The sequence below is a fragment of the Rhinopithecus bieti genome, unplaced genomic scaffold (genome assembly GCF_001698545.2).
Source record: "Rhinopithecus bieti isolate Rb0 unplaced genomic scaffold, ASM169854v2 scaffold_4600, whole genome shotgun sequence".
NCBI lineage: Eukaryota > Metazoa > Chordata > Mammalia > Primates > Cercopithecidae > Rhinopithecus > Rhinopithecus bieti.
Window position 1 is genome coordinate 1,305,961 of NW_016804545.1, and position 20,028 is coordinate 1,325,988.

The 20,028-nt window shown below is 35.4% G+C and overlaps 1 protein-coding gene across 4 annotated transcripts in view; it reads left to right on the top strand.

Moving 5' to 3' along the window:
- The window catches only part of SPATA1 (spermatogenesis associated 1), a 59,908-nt gene that overhangs the window by 1,744 nt on the left and 38,136 nt on the right, over positions 1 to 20,028 (top strand). For all 4 annotated transcript variants that reach the window (XM_017869119.1, XM_017869120.1, XM_017869118.1 and 1 more), the window contains exons 2-6: positions 8,055 to 8,227; positions 12,598 to 12,704; positions 14,436 to 14,553; positions 17,749 to 17,802; positions 17,898 to 18,129. In XM_017869119.1, coding sequence (XP_017724608.1) covers positions 8,126 to 8,227; positions 12,598 to 12,704; positions 14,436 to 14,553; positions 17,749 to 17,802; positions 17,898 to 18,129 — 613 coding nt within the window. In that variant the 5' untranslated portion in view covers positions 8,055 to 8,125. The remainder of the gene's footprint in view (positions 1 to 8,054; positions 8,228 to 12,597; positions 12,705 to 14,435; positions 14,554 to 17,748; positions 17,803 to 17,897; positions 18,130 to 20,028) is intronic.

Genomic DNA, 20,028 nt, shown 5'->3' on the forward strand with positions numbered 1-20,028 from the left:
CCAGCACTTTAGCAGGCGGAGGCAGGCGGATCACGAGATGGAGATCGAGACCATCCTGGCCGGCGTGGTGAAACCTCGTCTCTACTAAAAAATACTAAAATTAGCCGGGCGTGGTGACACACGCCTGTAGTCCCAGCTACCCAGGAGGCTTGATGCAGGAGAATCGCTTGAACCTGGGAGGCAGAGGTTGCAGTGAGCCGACATGGCGCCACTGCACTCCAGCCTGGCGACAGAGCGAGACTCCGTCTCAAAAAAAAAAAAAAAAAAAAAAACCATTGAGATAACTTTAAGTTCAGTTGCATCTGAAGTGATTACCAGTAAATATAGTTTATGAACTATCTGTATCTCTTAAATTTTTGTTTAGGAGATGTCCTTTGACCTTCCGCAATGATCTAAAACATTTCAAACATGTTACTAACTGTACAGACATAGATGCTCACCGTTCAGTTGGTTGAAGACTGGCCTGTTGTAAAAACAATTTGTCACCAAGAAGATTCTTGTAGAAATAAATGGCAAGAAAAGACAACCAAGTAATCTGTCATTTTATGTTTTGTCAGCAGAGCACTGTCAGTTTAAATTTACCTGAGATCTTCACCTTATTCAATTAATACCCTAAGTTCTTTAGTTCACTAGGTCTAAATTCAGAATTTGAATAAATAAGATTCACATGCCTTACTTTGTAGTTTAACTAAAAACTGAATCTCTTCAAAGGGGGATTTCACAATTCTGACTTCTTTCTGAAAGAATGAGCTTATACTGTTTTTATAATGGCTAAGGAAATTGAAGTTTGGAGAAAAAAATATATACAGTAGCTGCAAATAAAATACTTAGGAAGTAACCAAGGAAGTTAAAGATCTCTACAATGAAAACCATAAATACTCCATGTTCATGTATTGGAAGATTCAATATAGTTAAAATGTCTCTAATACCCAAAGCAATCTACAGATTCAATGCAATCTCTATCAAAATACCCATGACATTCTTCACAGAAGTATTTTTAAAAATCGTAAAACTTACACAGAACCGTAAAAGACCCAGAGTCACCAAAGTTACCCTGAGCAAAAAATAAAAATGGAGGAATCATGTTACCTGACCTCAAATTACACAACAGAGCTATAGTAACCAAAACAGCATGGTAACTGGCATAAAAACAGACACACAGACTAGTAGAACAGACTAGAGAACCCAGAAACAAATTCATTCACCTGCAATGAACTCGTTTTTTACAAAGGTGCCAAGAACATACATTGGAGAAAGGACAGTCCCTTCAATAAATGGTGCTGGGAAAACTGAATATCCATATTAGAAGAATGAAACTGGATCTCTCTCCTCATATACCAAAATCAAATCAAAATGGGTTAAAGACTTAAATCTAAGACCTCAAACCATGAAACTATTATAAGAAAACATTGGGGGTGGGGCATGGTGGCTCACACCTGTAATCCCAGCACTTTGGGAGGCCAAGGCAGATGGATCACTTGAGGTCAGGAGTTTCAGGCCAGCCTGACCAACATATAGTGAAACCCTGTCTCTACTAAGAATACAAAAATTAGCTGGGCAGAGTGGCGCACGCCTGTAGTCGCAGCTACTTGGGAAGCTGAGGCAAGAGAATCACTTGAATCCGGGAGGCAGAGATTGCAGTAAGCTGAGATCATGCCATTGCACTCCAGCCTGGGCGACAGAGTGAGACTCCAGCTCTCAAAAAAGGAAAAGAAAACATTGGAGAAACTTTCCAGTACATTGGATTGGGTAAAGATTTTTTGAATAATGCCCTACAAGCACAGGCAACCAAAGCAAAAATGAACAAATGGGATTACATCAAGTTAAAAACCTGCACAGGACCAGGCATGGTGGCTTATGCTTGTAATCCCAGCACTTTGAGAGGCTGAAACAGGTGGGTTGCTTGAACCCAGGAGTTTGATAACAGCCTGGGCAACATGGCAAAGCCAAAACCGCATCTTTACAAAAATACAAAAAGTAGCTGGGCATGGTGGCATGTACCTGTGATCCCAGCTACTTGGTAACCCGCAGAGGTCAAGGCTGCAGTGAGCTATGATCATGCCGCTGCATTCCAGCATGGGCAACAGAGAAGCCCTGTCTCAGAAAAATAAAAAATAAAAATGAAAACCTTCTGCACTACAAAGGAAACAATCAGCAAAGTGAAGAGACAAGTCACAGAATGGGAAGAAATATTTGCAAACTATTCATCTGATAAAGGATTTATAACCAGAATATATAAGGAGCTCAACTATATAGGAAAAAAAATCTAATAATCCACTTTAAAAATGGGCAAAAATGCTGAATAAACACTTTTCAAAAGAAGACTTACAAATGGCGAACAGGTATATGAAAAGGTGTTCCAACATCACTGATCATCAGGAGAAATGCAAATCAAAACTACAATGAAATATCATCTCTCCTCAAAGTGGCTTTTATGCAAAAGATAGACAATAACAAATGCTGGTGAGGATATGGAGAAAAGGGAACCCTTGTACACTGTTGGTGAGAATGTAAATTAGTACCACCACTATGGAGACCAACTTGGAGGTTTCTCAAAAAAACTAAAAATAGAGCTTCAGTATGTCCCAGGAATCCCACCGCTAGCTATAGACCCAAAAGAAAAGAAACCAGTATATCGAGGTATCTGCACTCCCTTGTTTACTGCAGCACTATTCACAATAGCCAAGATTTAAAAGCAGCCTAAGTGTCTATCAACAGATGAATGAGTAAAGAAAATGTGGTACAAATAAACAATGGAGTACCATTCTGCCATAAAAAAGAATGAGATTATCTCATTTGCAACCACATGGATAGAACTGGAGGTCATTATGTTAAGTGAAAAAACCAGGTGCAGAAACACAAACTTCACATATTCTCACTTATTTGGCAGTAAAACATAAAACAATTGAACTCATGGAGATAGTAGAATGATGGTTACCAGAGGCTGGGAAGAGTAGTAGGTTGGGAACTGGAGATGGTTAATGGGTACAGAAATATTAAGTTAGATAAAGTGAATAAAATCTAGTATTTGATAGCACAAAAGGGTGATTATAGTTAACAATAATTATACATTTTAAAATAAGAGTATACTTTGATTTTTTGTAACACAAAGAAAGGATAAATGCTTGAGGTCATAGATACCCTGTTTACCCTGATGTGATTTTCACACGTTGTATGCCTGTATCAAAATATTTCGTGTACTCATAAATATATACACCTACTACATGCCCATAAAAATTACAAAGTAAAAGAAACCTAACTCTATAATTCCTTTTCCAACATAGATTCTAACCCTATATCATTCTGTTACTCTCTGGGAGACCCTCCCCCACTCTAAAATGTCCTTATATATCCTGAGAAGGTTTCAAATCAAGACAAGAATGCCATTTTGTCTACACTAGGACCTGTCTAGAAAACAAACCTCATTCCTCAATTGGTTCCACAAGTCTAACTACTATAAATGCTTGTGGATTCTGGAGTGCCCTCAGGCATTTCAGGCTTTTTTTGTTTTTTCTTTTTTTTTTTTTCCGAGATGGAGTTTTGCTGTTGTTGCCTAGGCTAGAGTGCAATGGCGTTTCAGCTCACCGCAACCTCTGCCTCCTGGGTTCAAGCAAGTTTCCTGCCTCAGCCTCCCGAGTAGCTGAGATTACAGGCATGCGCCACCATGCCCAACTAATTTTGTGTTTTTACTAGAGACGGAGTTCACCATGTGGGTCAGGCTGGTCTCAAACTCCTGACCTCAGGTGATCCACCCGCCTCAGCCTCCCAAAGCCCTCGGATTATAGGCATGAGCCACCGCACCCGGCCTCATTTCAGGCATTTTAATCTATTTACCTAAGACAGGTTACCCTTTAAATTGATTAGAATTTTATTTACAGCTTAACCAGGAACCAAATAAAGCAGAACTCCCAGGACATATACATAACCTGAATCTATCCTGATCAGATAGACTTCATGCCTTGGTGATTTAAGAATCAGGAATTATGTGAAAAAATACTCCCATCATCTGTCATAAAGTTAACTGTATTCTGATTTTTTTATTCCAGAATGTAAGTTTCCCTTTCACTTGTTGCATTCCCTGAGCAATCAAGTAATCAAAACATTTTAGAGCTGCAAAGGATTTTGAAGAGCTCAAGTCACTTACCACTAAGAAACTGACACTCCGACCAGTGAATGGTTTTATAGGTTATGAGGGACCAGAAATCTGCTTTTCTGGCTCCCAATCAATCTGATTACCTTGTGTGAGATTCTACTTTATTGATATATTTAAACATAGCCCATGTCAGCATTTAGGATTTTCTAAAGTACGTCGAGCAATCTTTGTATGCCGTATTATCAAACAGGAAATAAAAATTACTAGAATCCTTATTTCTAGAAACTGAATAAGTATCAGAAGTTCTTAACCTTGATTTTCAGCTCTGCTACTGACACTGAAAATCATTTTGGAAAAGTGCAGAGAAAACACGATGGGTAGATATTTTGAAAGGAGGGACTAGATCAGAGATGGCAGATAGGTTATACATCCACCAAGAGTTACTCCTTCTCAAACCCATAGTTGACTATGGTAATTCTGAGATGTAGCCTTGGGATCCTACTTAGTAATTCACTTCTAGATAGTCAGTACCAGTTGATGGGAATTAGCATGCAAGATAAAATTGATTTTCCATTCCTGGCAGTAGAGTTGTAAAGCAAAATTATGCAGTAAATGAAAGATTAGACAGGAACTTAATAGTCACTTTATTTTCGGTTATTGAGATACCAGTCTCCTTTCATTTGAATTGTTGGCATCATTTTGTTCATTAGCTAATTAGTAACAGGTAAAAAATGTGAAAATCCCACATATTATATGTTAGGATTTAGTATATGATTTGGTTAGGATCAACTACAAATTCTAAGCATGACTAAGTTTTTTGGTTTTGTTTTGTTTTTTGTTGTTACAGATTTTCGTCTTGTTGCCCAGGCTAGTAGTGCCAATGGTGCAATCTCGGACTCATGCAACCTCTGTCTCCCGGGTTCAAGCGATTCTCCTGCCTCGTCTCTGTGAGTAGCTGAGATTACGACATGCGCCACCACGCTCAGCTAATTTTGTATTTTTAGTAGAGAATGGGTTTTTCTCCATGTTGGGTCAGGCTGGTCTCGAACTCCGGGACCAGGTGATCTGGCTGTTCGGGCCTCCAAAAGTACTGGGATTACAAGGCCGTGAGCCACCGCGCCAGCCAAGCATGCCTAAAGGTTTTAATTAGCTCTTGTAGTTTCAATAGCAAGGCTTACTCAAGTTAGCACAAGCAATGGAGGATTATTTGTAAAGATCAACATAGTAGAGCAGCAGTGGAGGCACATATCCCTTGTAAAATCCCGAAACAGAAACTGGTCCACGCTATAATAAGCCAAACTGGAAGTAGATCCAAGGCTAATACTTCAGCCCCAAGACTTCTTGATTCCTCTCTAGTGCTTAGTTATAACATGAATCGCTATGTTTACTTCTCAAGTTTGCATTCTCCACTACCAGTTAACTCAGTCAATTTTTTCTATGCTTTATCTTTTTTTCTATCTCTTTATAGATAAAGTATAGCTTTTCCCGTACATAGGCTTGCCTCATGGCTGTGATACTATGATACTTGCCTCATGGGCTTTTCTGTATTTCTTTTTTTTTTTTTTTGAATGGGGTCACCTCTGTCGCCCAGGTTTAGAGTGCAATGGCACGATCTTGGCTCACTGCAACCCTTCCCTGGTCAAGCAATTCCCCTGCCTCAGCCTCTGGAGTAGATGGGATACAGGCGCATGCCACCGCCCAGCTAATATACTATTTTATTATATATTTTTATTTTTTTTTTTTTTTTTTTTTTTTTTATGTAGAGACAGGGTTTCACCATGTTGGCCAGACTGGTCTCAAATTCCTGACCTCAGGCAATCCGCCCCTCTTGGCCTCCCAAAGTGCTGGGATTATAGGCATGAGCCACCACACCCGGCTCTCTTTTCTATATTCGTCTTAGTAATGTCTACTAACGCTTGAATCTTGAGCTCTTTTCCCAGGTCTAATTCCCAAGGGCTCATCTTTTTACAGCAGAACATTTTGTTTGTTTCTGGTCAGCCCAGGATTTGGTCTCCAGCATTGGTCACATCAGAAATGATAAAGGGAGTTCTTAAAATCCCAAACATGGCTTCTTTGCCATTACTTTAGAAGGGATACTATAGGTTGAGTATCCCTTATCCAAAACGTTTGGTGTCAGAAATGTTTCAGATTTCAGATTTTTTCAAATTTTGGGATATTTGCATTATGTCGGTTAAACAATCCTAATCCAAAGTCCAAAATGCTCCAATGAGCATTTCTTTGGAGCATTATGTCATCATTCAAAAAGTTTCAGATTTTGGAGCATTCCAGATTTCAGATTTTAAAATTATGGATACTCAACATGTATAGTGGGGTCCTGTATAGGTTTACCTCAGGACAACAATAAAGCAGGTCTTGACTGATCTATCTTGAGTTTGTTTAATTAAAAATTTGTTCTGGGATGGGCACATTGGTGGCTCATGCCCGTAATCCCAGCACTTCCGGAGGCCGAGACGGGCAGATCACTTGAGATCAGGAGTTCGAGACCTGCCTGGCCAACATGGTGAAAACCTGTCTCTATTAAAAATGCAAAAATTAACTGGAAGTGGTGGCACACGACTGTCATCTCAGCTACTTGGGAAGCTGAGGCAGGAGAATCACTTGAACCTGGGAGGCAGAGGCTGCAGTGAGCCAAGAGTGCGCCACTGCACTCCAGCCTGGGTGACACAGGAAGACTCTGTCTCAAAAAAAAAGAAAAAAAAATTATTCTGAATTAAAATATCAAATTTTAATATGTAACAAATTAAAACTTTTAGCCTACTAACTTGCATACCAGTGAATCAATGAATGTCTTTATACTATAATTATTATAGATTATTAACTAATTATTATCTAATAATGAAGTGACCATATATGTATCTGAGTCATCTTTCACTTAGGTTCATAATAGAGGCTAATATTAATACAGTGGCATACAGAGTTTTTGTATAGATATATAAATACTTTCTTAAAGTACTAATGTGTACTTAAAATAGCGTTTGACATGGTCAAAATGACAAATCACATTCTAAGTTTTAATTATTATAAGAAATATGGAAAGTAATATGTAAAACTAATTTAAGGAGATGCTATATTTCAGGAGATAATCTTTTAATTTTGATACCATTAAAACAATTAGTGGTACTTGTTAGGGTTTTGTAGAGCTACAATCAGTACCAGATCAGAGGAATTTTAAGTTTTGTTGGAGATAAATCCTTATTTTAACATAAATCAAGGAAGAGCAATGCTTTGAAATCTGGAAAAGCTTCAGCTCTTGTGTTGATATGATTAGTGTATCCTTAAGGATTATCCTGCTTTGATAATTCCTTTTAGAGTAATAATTCAGCTACCTTATTTTTTATTTTTTCTTATGTACATTATATATTTTTAATTGTATCATACATTCTTGTAAACTGCCATAAATCCTGAGGAAAAACACAGGAAATAATACACAAATGAAGCCTGATATATATAAAGACTGGCATTTTCACCTGGAATGATTGTTCATGTTTTTTATTATTGAGGCATCAAAACCCAGGAAGAATGTATATGGTAAAACAGTTTTCATCATTCTATAGCCATTTTAACTAGCCCAGAGGCTAATTAAAACTTTAGGCATGCTTAGAATTTGTCGTTGATCCTAACCAAGTATCATAAATTCTGTCTTTCTACTTCCAAATGTGTATTTCTACTTCATGTAAAATGCTATCTATTTAACCTTAATTTTTGACCAAGAAAAGATGAATTATTTAGAATAGTAAAGTATGTCCTGGTCACAAGTCCATTATAATGTAATTTGTCACGTTACTTAGTTGTATAGATTTATACTCATTTCATTACACAGTCCTATTTACTAGTAATATGTCCTTTAGAGTTAGAATAATAAAGATTATATATATTTCTAAGTTTTCATTTTAGTTTATTTAATGTTTTGTGTTTTCCTTTTATTTCTTGAACAAATCAGAGACCAGAAATGAGTGGAATGCTATCTTAAGCCAAAAAAAACTATTACAATTTTTATTTAATACCACTCAAATGAAGAAAGATAAAAAAAGAAACAAAATTCCAATTGATAATTATCCCATTCAGACATTAGTAAATATGTCGCTCAATCCAAGTCGACCTTCCTCATCAGAGGTAAGAAAATCTTTTTATACTAAAATATAAGAAAGACTTGCTTATCATTGTTTTTGAAAAGTTTTATAAAAGCAAAAACATAAATTATATAAAGTATTAGATATTGACTCCACCATGATCCCAACTTCATATATCCCATTGCCTGGTTACACTTCTCGTGTCGCTAGCTCACTTCCTCTACCCCAACCATATTGGGATCCCCAATGCATTGATTCTATCACCTTTTTTACTATTTCTCAATTGTATGGTTGAAGGTGGTATCCTCCATATCTAGCTTAAGTTCCATAGAGCAGTCATGATCACTCCTTTGCACATACTTTTGACGCCTTGCCCCTCTGTCACTTCATTGTGCTGCTTGGCAAAACAACAAATGTGGTTAATGCTTTTCTCCACCTGTTCTGTACCTACACCTGAGCAGCTGAACATGGCTAGACAAAAAAATGTATACCATCATAAGTACCATTCTCACTTTAAATTCATGACCATGAATTTCAAATGGAATCTTTTCTGGTGGGCAGTCTTACTATCTGCGACTCATTAATTCACTCTTTCACTCTTCTAAACAAGTATGTCATACCATCTTAGACCCCCAATACCTTCTCTCTATTTTCTCTTAAACCAAGTGCAATCAAGATTTCATCTCCATTATTCCACCAAAACTGTTCTCATTAAATTCACCCTTTCATTACTAAATCTGTTGGTTAATTCTGATCCTAAACATTCTTGATCTATGTGTGCATAACAGCTGACACCATTAATCACTTTCTCTTCCTTGACATAGGCTTCACTAGGCTTCTAGCATACATATTATGTTTGTTTTCTTCTTACCTCCCTGGTTGTTCATTCTCAGTCATCTTTACTGGGCCTTCATCTTCCTCCTGACCTCTTAATTTGTGAATACATCAAGGTTCAGCTCTTTTATGTTTGTTTTCTTCTTACCTCCCTGGTTGTTCATTCTCAGTCATCTTTACTGGGCCTTCATCTTCTTACTGACCTCTTAATTTTGAAATACATCAGGGTTCAGCTCTTTGTTCTCTTCTCTGCCTACACTCATTCCTTGGTGATCTCATCTAGTCTAATAGATTTAAATACCAACTTTATGCCAAGGATTTCCAAATTTATAGCTTTATCTCAGTTCTCTTTCCCAAATTCCAGATTCACATAGGCCTATATTCAGCTGACTAACTGACATCTCCACTTGGATGGCCAATAGATATCTCATCTTAATATGTCTGAAACTGGATTTTTTTTCCCTTCCCTAAAACTTGCACTACCCATGACTTTTGCCATTTCAGATACTGAAAGGTTAAATCTATCCTTTCAGTATCTGAGGCCAAATGCCTTGGAGTCATACTTGATTCTTCTTGCATACTTGAGTCTTCTACTTGACTCTTCTTTCAAACTCCACTTCCAATAGATTGACTCTGACTCTTCTACTTGACTCTTAAACTCCACTTCCAATTGATTGACTCTAACTTTTAAATACATACAAAATCTGACTGCTTTTTAATAACCTTTACTGCTAGCACATGAGTCACCATTGTCTCACACTCTAATTATTCCAGTAGCTTCATAACAAGTTCCCTTTTCTTGCCTCTTATAGTCTGTTCTAGCTATGATCCCCATCACTCAACTAATTAAGTAAAGCATTATGTATATCCTGATATAATGCAATATAAAATACAGGACACCAGTTATAAAATATTATTGCCCCTGTGTCACTTGAAGGCTGTATAGTTAACTGTTTACAGGAGATAAGAGAGGTTGGAGAAACAAGTTAAATGACACCTTAGAGATAATGAAGTATATTCAGAATGTAGAACATTCTATAAGACAACTGGCTCAGTATCTTTTAAAAAGTCAATGCCATGTTAAAATAAAAGCAAAAAATAGGTTTGGGAGCTCTTCAAGATGAAAGTTTTAAAAGACATAACAACCAAATGCATTGTGTGATCTTTGTTTGAATTCCAGGTTAAGAAAATATTTCAAGGACAATTGGGAAAATTTAAATATGGACTGGATATTAATTGACATTAAGGAATTTTAATTTTTTAGATGTGAAAATGAAACTGTGATTATGTTACAGAGGTTCTTATTTTAGAATATGGATGCCAAATAATTTAGGGATATAGTGTTGCGATGTCTGATTTACTTTGAATATTTTATTCGGAGAGAGAGAATTACTCTATTTATATGTATGTTTAAAATTTTTCCTATTAAATAAAAATATATGTCAGATCTTAATGTTTCTCTTAAAACCATGCATTAGCTTCCCATTTTGTAGGTGAAAATGGCTCAGAAGGCGCTATATGTTTCCCCTCTACCTCCTTATTTTTCTGAACTTATCTTCTACTACTCTCTCCCCTACTCTCTCTGCTTCAATCATACTGATATGCTCTCACCTTAATACCTTTATTTTATCTCTTTCTGAAACTCTTTCCATCTAGATCTTCACTTGGCTAATTCCTTCTTTTCCCTTAGGTCTTTACTCCGATATCACCTCTTCCATGAGACCTATCCTGACTATTTAAAACTGAAAACTTCTCCATCCCATATCTTCCCATTCTTCTTTACCCCACCCTACTTATTTTTTCCGAGTAGCTACCACTTTATAATATCTATATTATCTATTAGTGTTTTGTGTTTATTGTTTTTTTAATTTAAAAAACTTTTTTTAAATTTTACTTCTTAGAAGGCAGTATTTATTGTTTATTGGCTGTATTTCTCACAAAGCCAGGACTAGTCTGAGGCAAATGAGGTACTTGCCATAGATGAAAAATTTAAGGGGCTACCAAAAAATTGTTTTAGTAAAATTAATGCAAAAAAAATCCATGATGAACAAGATACCAATATTTTAAATAAGAGACAGAATCCAACAGTGCCATCCCTAATCATTTTGAAACCTGGGGCAAAAGAAAAGTATATGCCCCCATATATATATGTGTATATATATATATATATACACCTTGTAATGTATTTTTAAAACAGCTAATGGTTTTAATGAAAATATTATTGATGAACAGCTTCCATTAAAGCCAGGAAAGTAAGATTATAATAAATCAGGGTGTGAGTGTAAATAGAATATTTAACCTTAAAATAATATTGTCAGATTTAATATGTACTTTAAAATTTTAAAATATTTTTTCAACTACTTTATTGTTCTGGAAAAAAACATTAAAATGTATTTTTTAAGAAACATGTATATAAATATTTAGTTCAAGAGAGTTTCCCCCTGTAAAATATTAATATATTTATATAAAGATAAGGTCATATTTACTTCAAATTCTTAAGGTTTTGCAAATATTCAATAGTATAGTGAGGGGATAATCTTTTAAGTGCTCTAGTGTTCAAAATGCAACATACAGAAAACTTCACTATCAGATGTATACAAACATTTTAAATTTTTAGTTAATATTTCATCATCAAAAGCATAGAAGTAATTTTCTTGATTTATAAAACAACTTGAAGAAAACCTTATGCTCAAGAACCATTTTATCTCCTATAAAATTACTAATATTAACAGTAGGCCACAAAGCAAAAGTAAAATCAAAAAAAAAAAGAAAAAAAAAGAAAACAGTAGGCCATATTCAAACTTTTAAAGGTTTCTCAGATATTTAATATTGCATTCAAGAATATTCATTGAAATGCTTTGACTTTTAATATGCAGGGAGTATCAAACTTAATTTGATTAAAAGATAAGACTACATTTGCAATCGTTCTGTTTCTGTTTTGGTTATATGAATTTTTTTTAAATAGAAGGACTCTAATCAAGGTCATAACAAAACATCAGTGGAAAAGTGGATACTTACATAGAAGCACAGACACACAGACATGCCCAATGTAAGAACAATCGTTCCTTTCTCATTGGTCAGGAATAGGTTCTTCCTGGAATTCTGGGGAATAAGTACATTCCCCAAACCACAGTATTAAACCTTTTGCAGGTGCTGAGGGCTAGCAATCATCAGAACTGTAATAGGGAGAAAATATACAAAGGATAAAGATTCCACAAGTTCACCCAGTGGAACTGAGTAGGTGGCAAGTGAGGTGAGGTAAAGGTTGATGTTAAGAAAACTAGTCTTGGTGCCCTAGGATTCTTACTGCAGACCACAGAAAAAACACCATATGCCAAAGATGTTGAGATAATCTCATAGCCACATCTATAACATTGTTGCCAAGGGAAAATGTACTCCAAATGCCAAGTGGCCAACTTAAGAACAAATTTTTAGTTCATTTTGTTTTTTGTTTGTTCATAGGGATATATGTATTCCATTTTTTTCTGTTGTGTTTATTAAACTTAATTCTATAGAACATCAGTTGATTTTTTTTCACTTTAAAAGTATTTTAACCGATGTTCTTCTCAATTTATTCAGTTGGTGGAACTTCATGTTTTTTATGTCCCTGAAGGATCATGGAACTATAAGCTAAATACCATTTCAACAGAAGTTGTTAACAAATTCATTTCAGCTGGATTTCTAAGGCAAGTGTTGTGTAGTCATGTAACAATATGCCTGAAAGAAGAATCTTTCTTTCTTCAGAGAAAATGCTTTTGGAAATTTAAAAGTATAAGTGAAAAATATTTTGTCCACGTGATAGATCCATTTCCTGACTTAATACTATCAATATGTAGTGCTATGTAACAGTTAAATTAGTTCTGTAAGAATAGCTCACTTGGCCATAATACTACCACCCAGAAAACAGTATATAACCTGTGTATTATTATGGTCATACACAAAGTGAATTAAGAGAGAAGTTATCTAAAATTAAAAATCTGCTAAACTACTCAAGAGGCTAAAGTGGGAGGATTGCTTTGAGGCCCAGAAGTCAAGGCTGCAGTGAGCCATGATTGCACCACTGCACTCTGGTCTGGGCAACAGAGTGAGACTCTGCCAAAAAAAAAAAAAAGAGAGAGAGAGAGGGAAAGAGGGAAAGAGAAAGAGGGAGAGAGAAAGAGGAAGGAAGAAAGGAAGGAAGGAAGGAAGGAAGGAAGGAAGGAAGGAAGGAAGGAAGGAAGGAAGGAAAGAAGGACTGCTGAAGATCTGAAGATCTGAGAATAGTAGTTAAAGCAATATATCTACAATGCCTCTTTCTCTAAACTGTTTAAAAATATAAACAAAGAACATGTGTTTATATGTATGTAGATGTGTATTTTCACATTCACAAAAAGACACATAACACTATGTGATCTAACTGCCTGTTGTTACCCCTTTAGCACACCTCTCTTCCTAATCTTCATCATCACTTTCTTCAACCACATCAGCCTCCTTTCTGTTCTGTAACACATAGCCCTACCCCAGGACCCTTCTACTTTCTGTTCCTTTTGTCTAGAATGAGATTTCTGCCCTAACCATATGCTCTCCCATTTCCTTCAGGTCTTTACTCACATATTACCTTTTTGTGTGGATATTCTCTAATCATTGTATTTTAAATCATTTGTACAGTCCCTTTCTCCCTTCCCTGCCTTATTTTTCTCTGTAGTACTTAGTAGTGTCTTATAGATTACATTATTTTACTTATTTACTTCATTAATTTTTCTATCCCACCACTGGATTATAAAGTCCATAAGGGCAGAGATTTTTGTTTTGTTGACTGCCATATTCCCATCCCTTGGAACAATGTCTGACACATAATAGATGCTCAACAAATATATGTTGATTGAATGAATTATCTGATATTTCTCATAAGGTCCTAGAAAAATAAGAGCTCAGATGATAGCATAAGTGATGGCTTTAAATTTTAGGTATTCAGGAGCAACGTATCCCTAATAAACAAAGATGTGGAATCTGACAGTGTTAGATTATTAAAAAAATTTTTAAGCACTAGCTACTGCTACCAAACTTCCAAAATAAATATCTGTGGCTAAATCATTCATTAATGTATATATAAAAGTACATCTATTCCACAGCAAATTTTAACAATAAAATTTGGAAGTAGATTAGCAAAGAGACAGTCATTTTCTTTTTCAGTACAAAACATTTATAAACAATGTTTATTTGCATAATTTTAAAGGCAGACTTCTAATTATTTATTTTAAGAGATATTTATGGAAGACCTACAAAATACCAGCAGTGTAGAAACATAATATGTTAAGCTATATCTGACACATTAAATCAACCTTTGTGTTTGAGATAGCTGACTAAACTTATTGAATCATTAGTATATCCAAAATCTATTTCATTTTATATTATAAGGCAATTTTATGATATTTCAGAGTATCTCCTCAACTTACTTTACGAGCCCTGAGGGAGCATCTTGGTGAATTCCTGGGTGAAGATGCTATTGCAGAAAAATTTTTATTTCTGAAATGCATTGGAAATAATTTAGCTGTGGTAAGTTTTCTTTTTTTTCTTTCTTATTGAGAAAGACCATACCTTCTCAAATTATATTTCTTAAATGCTTATCAACTCAGCTTCTTAAGATATTATTAGATATGTAATGTCAATCAAAATGAAATGGAAATATCATTAAACATACAGATCAACAAAGATAGGTTGCATAGGCATGTTATTGGGCATGAAAATGATGGGTTTTGTGTGTGTGAATTTCCTTGCAAAGCAGAGAAATACCAATTTAAAATGTGATCATATAAGTTCTTAAATTTAAATGAAAGTTTTTAAGTGTTTTAAGCAAGTACTTGAGTTCTGGGGAAAAAAATGGGGTTCTCATTGCTTGCGCCACAACTAGACTCATTTAATGTGGAAATGATATGGCTCCAACATATTTTTTTGGTGTCAACTTTTTTTTTTTTTTTAGATGGAGTCTTGCTCTGTTGCCCTGGCTAGAGTGCTGTAGTGCAATCTTGGTTCATTGCAACCTCCACCTCCCAGGTTCAAGCAATTCTTCTGCCTCCCGAGTAGCTGGGAGTACAGGCGCGTGACACCACACCCAGCTAAATTTTGTATTTTTAGTAAAGACAGAGTTTCACCATGTTGGGCAGGCTGGTCTCGAACTCCTGACTTCAGGTGATCTGCCTGCCTCAGCTTCCCAAAGTGCTGGGATTACAAGTGTGAGCCACCATCCCTGACTAGTGTCAACTATTATTTACTGAACACTCTTATTTGTAGTTTCTATGACTTAGTGGGCAGAATAAGTAGAAAGTATTCCTAGCTTAAGTTTCAAATCTAACAAGCCATCAGATCTCAAAGTTTCTGGTCTCTCATATTTATATAAATTTTATTTCCTTAAGATTTTCTATATTTAAACTCTTTAAAATGCAGCATATTCTTATTTCACTCTCATTAACAGATTATATCATTATTATGTGTTTATGTGAATATTTGCTTAACATCTAACTCTACCATTAGATTATAGTTCCTTGTGGGGAGGGACTTCATTTTATTCACCATTGTATTTATAACCAGTGCCTAACAAGGTGCTTTGCACTAGAGGTGTTTAAATGTTCACTTAACAAATTAAATCATGAATGATAATGGAAAAAATAGGCATTTTCTTCCAAAGTACTACTATAATTTGCTGTGTGAGATTCTTGGGATCAGTAGCTAAATTTGAAGAGGTTTTGGTCATCAGAATTCTATTTAGTATAACTTTTGGCATATTAATATTAATTTACTGATCAGTAAGTTAGCTTTCCTCAAACAGGGAAGAAAAGTAACAATTCTCATAATTTTTTGTTCTTTTTCATGATACGTATATGTACAAAATATCAATCATAGAATCCCAGATTGGAAGGGACTTTCTAAGTAATTGAGGTCAATTTCTAAAATCCTTGTAATATTTTATTATTTTAAACAAATATTTATTAATCTTTTCTATATACAAAACTAGAAAAGAACTAGATCCAGATCTTGCCCTCAGAGTGCTCAGTGTAGTGATGAAGATTAAAATACATAAAATAAATAAATAAAATATCATATTTTATATATTCAGAAGAAAAGGAGATTACTTCCAGCAGGGGAAGGGGGAGGTAGAAAACTTTGAGGAAGAAGCAATATTTCAATTTGGATCCTAAAAGAAAAATATTTGTTCTTGCAAAGATGAAGGGTGAGAAAAGCTTTCTGAACAGAGAAAATAGGATAAGCACAGAAGTAGAAATGCAGACAACTCAGAAATAATAAATGGCACTGTTTTTAGTGGAGCATTGACTACATGAAAGGAAATAGTGGGGTGCAAGTTATAAAGTCGTTTGTTGAAGTTCTCAAATGCCAGATTTGTAGTTTGGATTTTTTTCTTGAAACCACAGAGTTTTTGACTAAGAGTGACATGATCAGAGTCTTCAGTAAAATTAATTGGGCCTCACTGAGAAGGATGGATTGAAGTGAGGAGGCAAGAATTTCAGTAAGAAAGTTGTACAGTGGTTCAGGCAAGAGATAATGAGGGCCTAAGGAACAAGCTGCCTCTCAAATTTCATCTATGACCATTTTCTCCTTGGTTTCATACTTCAGCTATGAAAATATTCCTTTGGTTCTCAAATATAGCAGACTCATTTCTGATTTTTGGTCGTTGCACTTGCCTAGAAATCATTTCTCCCTGATTTTCAGATAGCTGGCTGTTTCTTTTCATAATTCAGGACTTAGCTCAAGTTTTATCTTTTCTGAAAGGCCTTCCCTGACCAACTAGTTTTCAGACATTGTTTCTTCAAGTTACTCTTTATTACATCACTCTATTTTCTTTTCATAAAACATGTATCACCATCCTAAACTGGGTTTATTTAGTTATTTAATATCTGCTTTCCCAAGTAGACCATAAGCTCCATGAAAGCAGAGATTTTGCCTTATTTATCATTGTATCCATACCATGTAGAACACTGCCTGACAGATAGTATGCCCTCAATATTTGTGTTTTGTTTTGTTTTTGAGACAGAGTTTCCCTCTGTTGCCCAGTCTGGAGTGCAGTGGTGCACTCTCAGCTCACTGCAGCCTCCACCTCCCAGGTTCAAGCGATTCTTCTGCCTCAGCTTCCCGAGTAATTGGGGGAGCCACCACACCTGGATGATTTTTGTATTTTTAGTAGAGATGGGGTTTCCCCATGTTGGCCAGGCTGGCCTCGAACTCCTGACCTCAAGTGATCTGCCCTCCTTGGCCTCCCAAAGTGCTGGGATTACAGGCGTGAGCCACCACACCCAGTCCCCCAATATTTGTTAAATAAATAAATAAATAAATAAATAACAAATGAACTCTATGGGTTGAATATGTAGGAAATAAAATAAAGTTTACTAAGTTGGATTCTAGGGTCAGATGACCTGGTTTTGAATCCCAACCTGGAAATTTCCTAGGTATACAATCTTTACTAAGTGTCAAGCACTTAGAATAGTGCCAGGGACATAGTAAGTCCATGTAAGTGATAGGCATAGTTATTATTAATAAATGACATAGAACTTACGTTTGATACAGTGAATAAAAGTAACATTATATTCTTCATTTCTAGAATCTAGCAGTAGTTACTAGCTTTTAAATTTGATTTTTATATTTGCCACAAATACATGCCTTCTGCAAAAAAAGTAGAGGTAAAAATAATTGAAAAAAATGTAGCAACAGTTTTAATTTTTTCTCATTACTTATTTCTAGGTGAAGGAAAAGCAGGAATCAGAACTGAAACTCAAATCATTTGCTCCTCCATATGTATGTAATGTGACATTTTAAACTTATGCTAATTTTTAACTTACAGCACTGCTTTTAATTACAAACTAACTTTTAAAATTTCCTATATGTTTTAGGCTCTTCAACCAGAATTATATTTGCTTCCTATAATGGACCATTTAGGAAATGTTTATTCACCATCATCAACAGTTATTTTAGATGAGCGGCAGACTAATAATGGTGTTAATGAGGCTGATGGAACAATCCACAGACCAATTAGTGTAACTTTGTTCAAGGAGGAACTTGGAAGAGATCCCAGTTTGTTAGAAAACACTTTGAAAGAGCTTCCTAACAAGAATCAGGAAGAAGGTGATTTTAAATTGGAATGGGAAAAAGAAAGAGGCTATTATAGTACATTTTAGCAGTAAGTCTGTAAGCAAACCCTGAGCAAACCTAGCCTTACAAATATAGGCAGTATAAAAAGAAAGCTACAATTCCACTTGGGGATTTCTAAAAAAATAATTTTGCCAGATGGGAGGAAAAGAAAACAATTTAAGTACTATGTTAAAATAAAAACAGAATCAAAATAGTTACAGCACTTAAATGAACATTACCACCTTTACTTCTTTTTTAATAAAGTAGTTTTAGATAAAAGTAAAGCTACAGGGGAAGAGAAAGGAAAGATGACTGCGTAAAACTTTGATATGACTCAGAGACCAGAAGGGTCAGGAAAACAGTATCAAACCAACACAACAACAAAAACAAAACTTTAATGTTGGGGAACATATGTATTTCAAATAATGTTAAAATTTTTATCTGATTACACCTATCAATTTACTAATAATTACTAATAATTTGATTCTTCAAAAGTGATAGGGGCCAGGAGTGGTGGCTTATACCTGTAATAAGCACTTTAGGAGGCCAAGGTAGGTGGATCACTTGAGCCCAGGAGTTTGAGACCAGCTTGGGCAACATGGCAAGACCCTGTCTCTATAAAAATTGAAAAGTTAGCCAGGTCTGGTGGCACATGCCTGTAGTCCCAGTTACTCAGGAGACTGAGGTGGGAGGATTGCTTAAGCCAGGGAGGGGGAGGTTGCAGTGAGCTGAGATCGCACTATTAGCCTCCAGCCTGGGTGACAGAAAGAGACCCTGTCTCAAAAAAAAAAAAAAGGTAGGTAATTTAAAATGTTTACATAAAAATTAAACTCAGGCTGGGCGTGGTGGCTCACTCCTGTAATCCCAGCACTTTGGGAGGCCGAGGTGGGCAGATCACGAGGTCAGGAGATCGAGACCATCCTGGATAACATTGTGAAACCCCGTCTCTACTAAAAATACAAAAAATTTGCCGGGCATGGTGGCAGGTGCCTGTAGTACCAGCTACTGAGGAGGCTGAGGCAGGAGAATGGCATGAACCCAGGAGGCGGAGCTTGCAGTGAGCCAAGATAGCGCCACTACACTCCAGCCTGGGTGACAGAGCGAGACTCCGTCTCAAAAAAAGAAAAATTAAAATTAAAATTAAACTCACTGAGCATCTAACTGGTGTCAAGTAATAAACAGTAAATATTAAATGCGCCTAAGATGAAAGCAAGTACTAACTTTGGAACATTGTTGGGTTTAGCATAAATTTAGAATACAAGAAATGTAACTGATTAAGAACTACTATATTGTACAGCTTTAATAGATGTCTTTAGTCAACATCTGGGGGATGCATTTCATTTGTAAATGTTTAGTATATCTGCTTTTCCTTCACAGTTTATTTTTTAATGTAATATGGTAAAAAAGTTAAAAGTTAAACTAATTTTTTTCCTACTGATTCTTAGACTATAGTCAACTTTATTTATATGCTTTAAATGAGAGGACAGTGTGTTCAATTTTAAAAGTTCTAGAAACATCAGTAAGTATAAGGAAGAAAATAAGTATAAAGTATAATTTTACTAATAAATGTAAAGAAGAAAATAAAGACTGACAATAATTTTACTACTCAGAGATTACTACTACTTAGAATTCTGATGTATATTCTTCCAGTTATTTTTTAGTTCTTGTATATAAATAATGTTTTTATTTTTCAAAAATGAAGACACATAGACTCTTAAAGCCTTTTTTATTTTAAAATATAAACATTTCATATCAATAAATATAGATCTATGTCATTATAGAATTCCCTATGTCATCATTTACTTCCCCAACCCTTTATTAATGTTTCTGTTATCATGTATAGTGCAAAGCAACATTTTTTTTCTTTTTTTTTTTTTTGAGACGGAGTCTGGC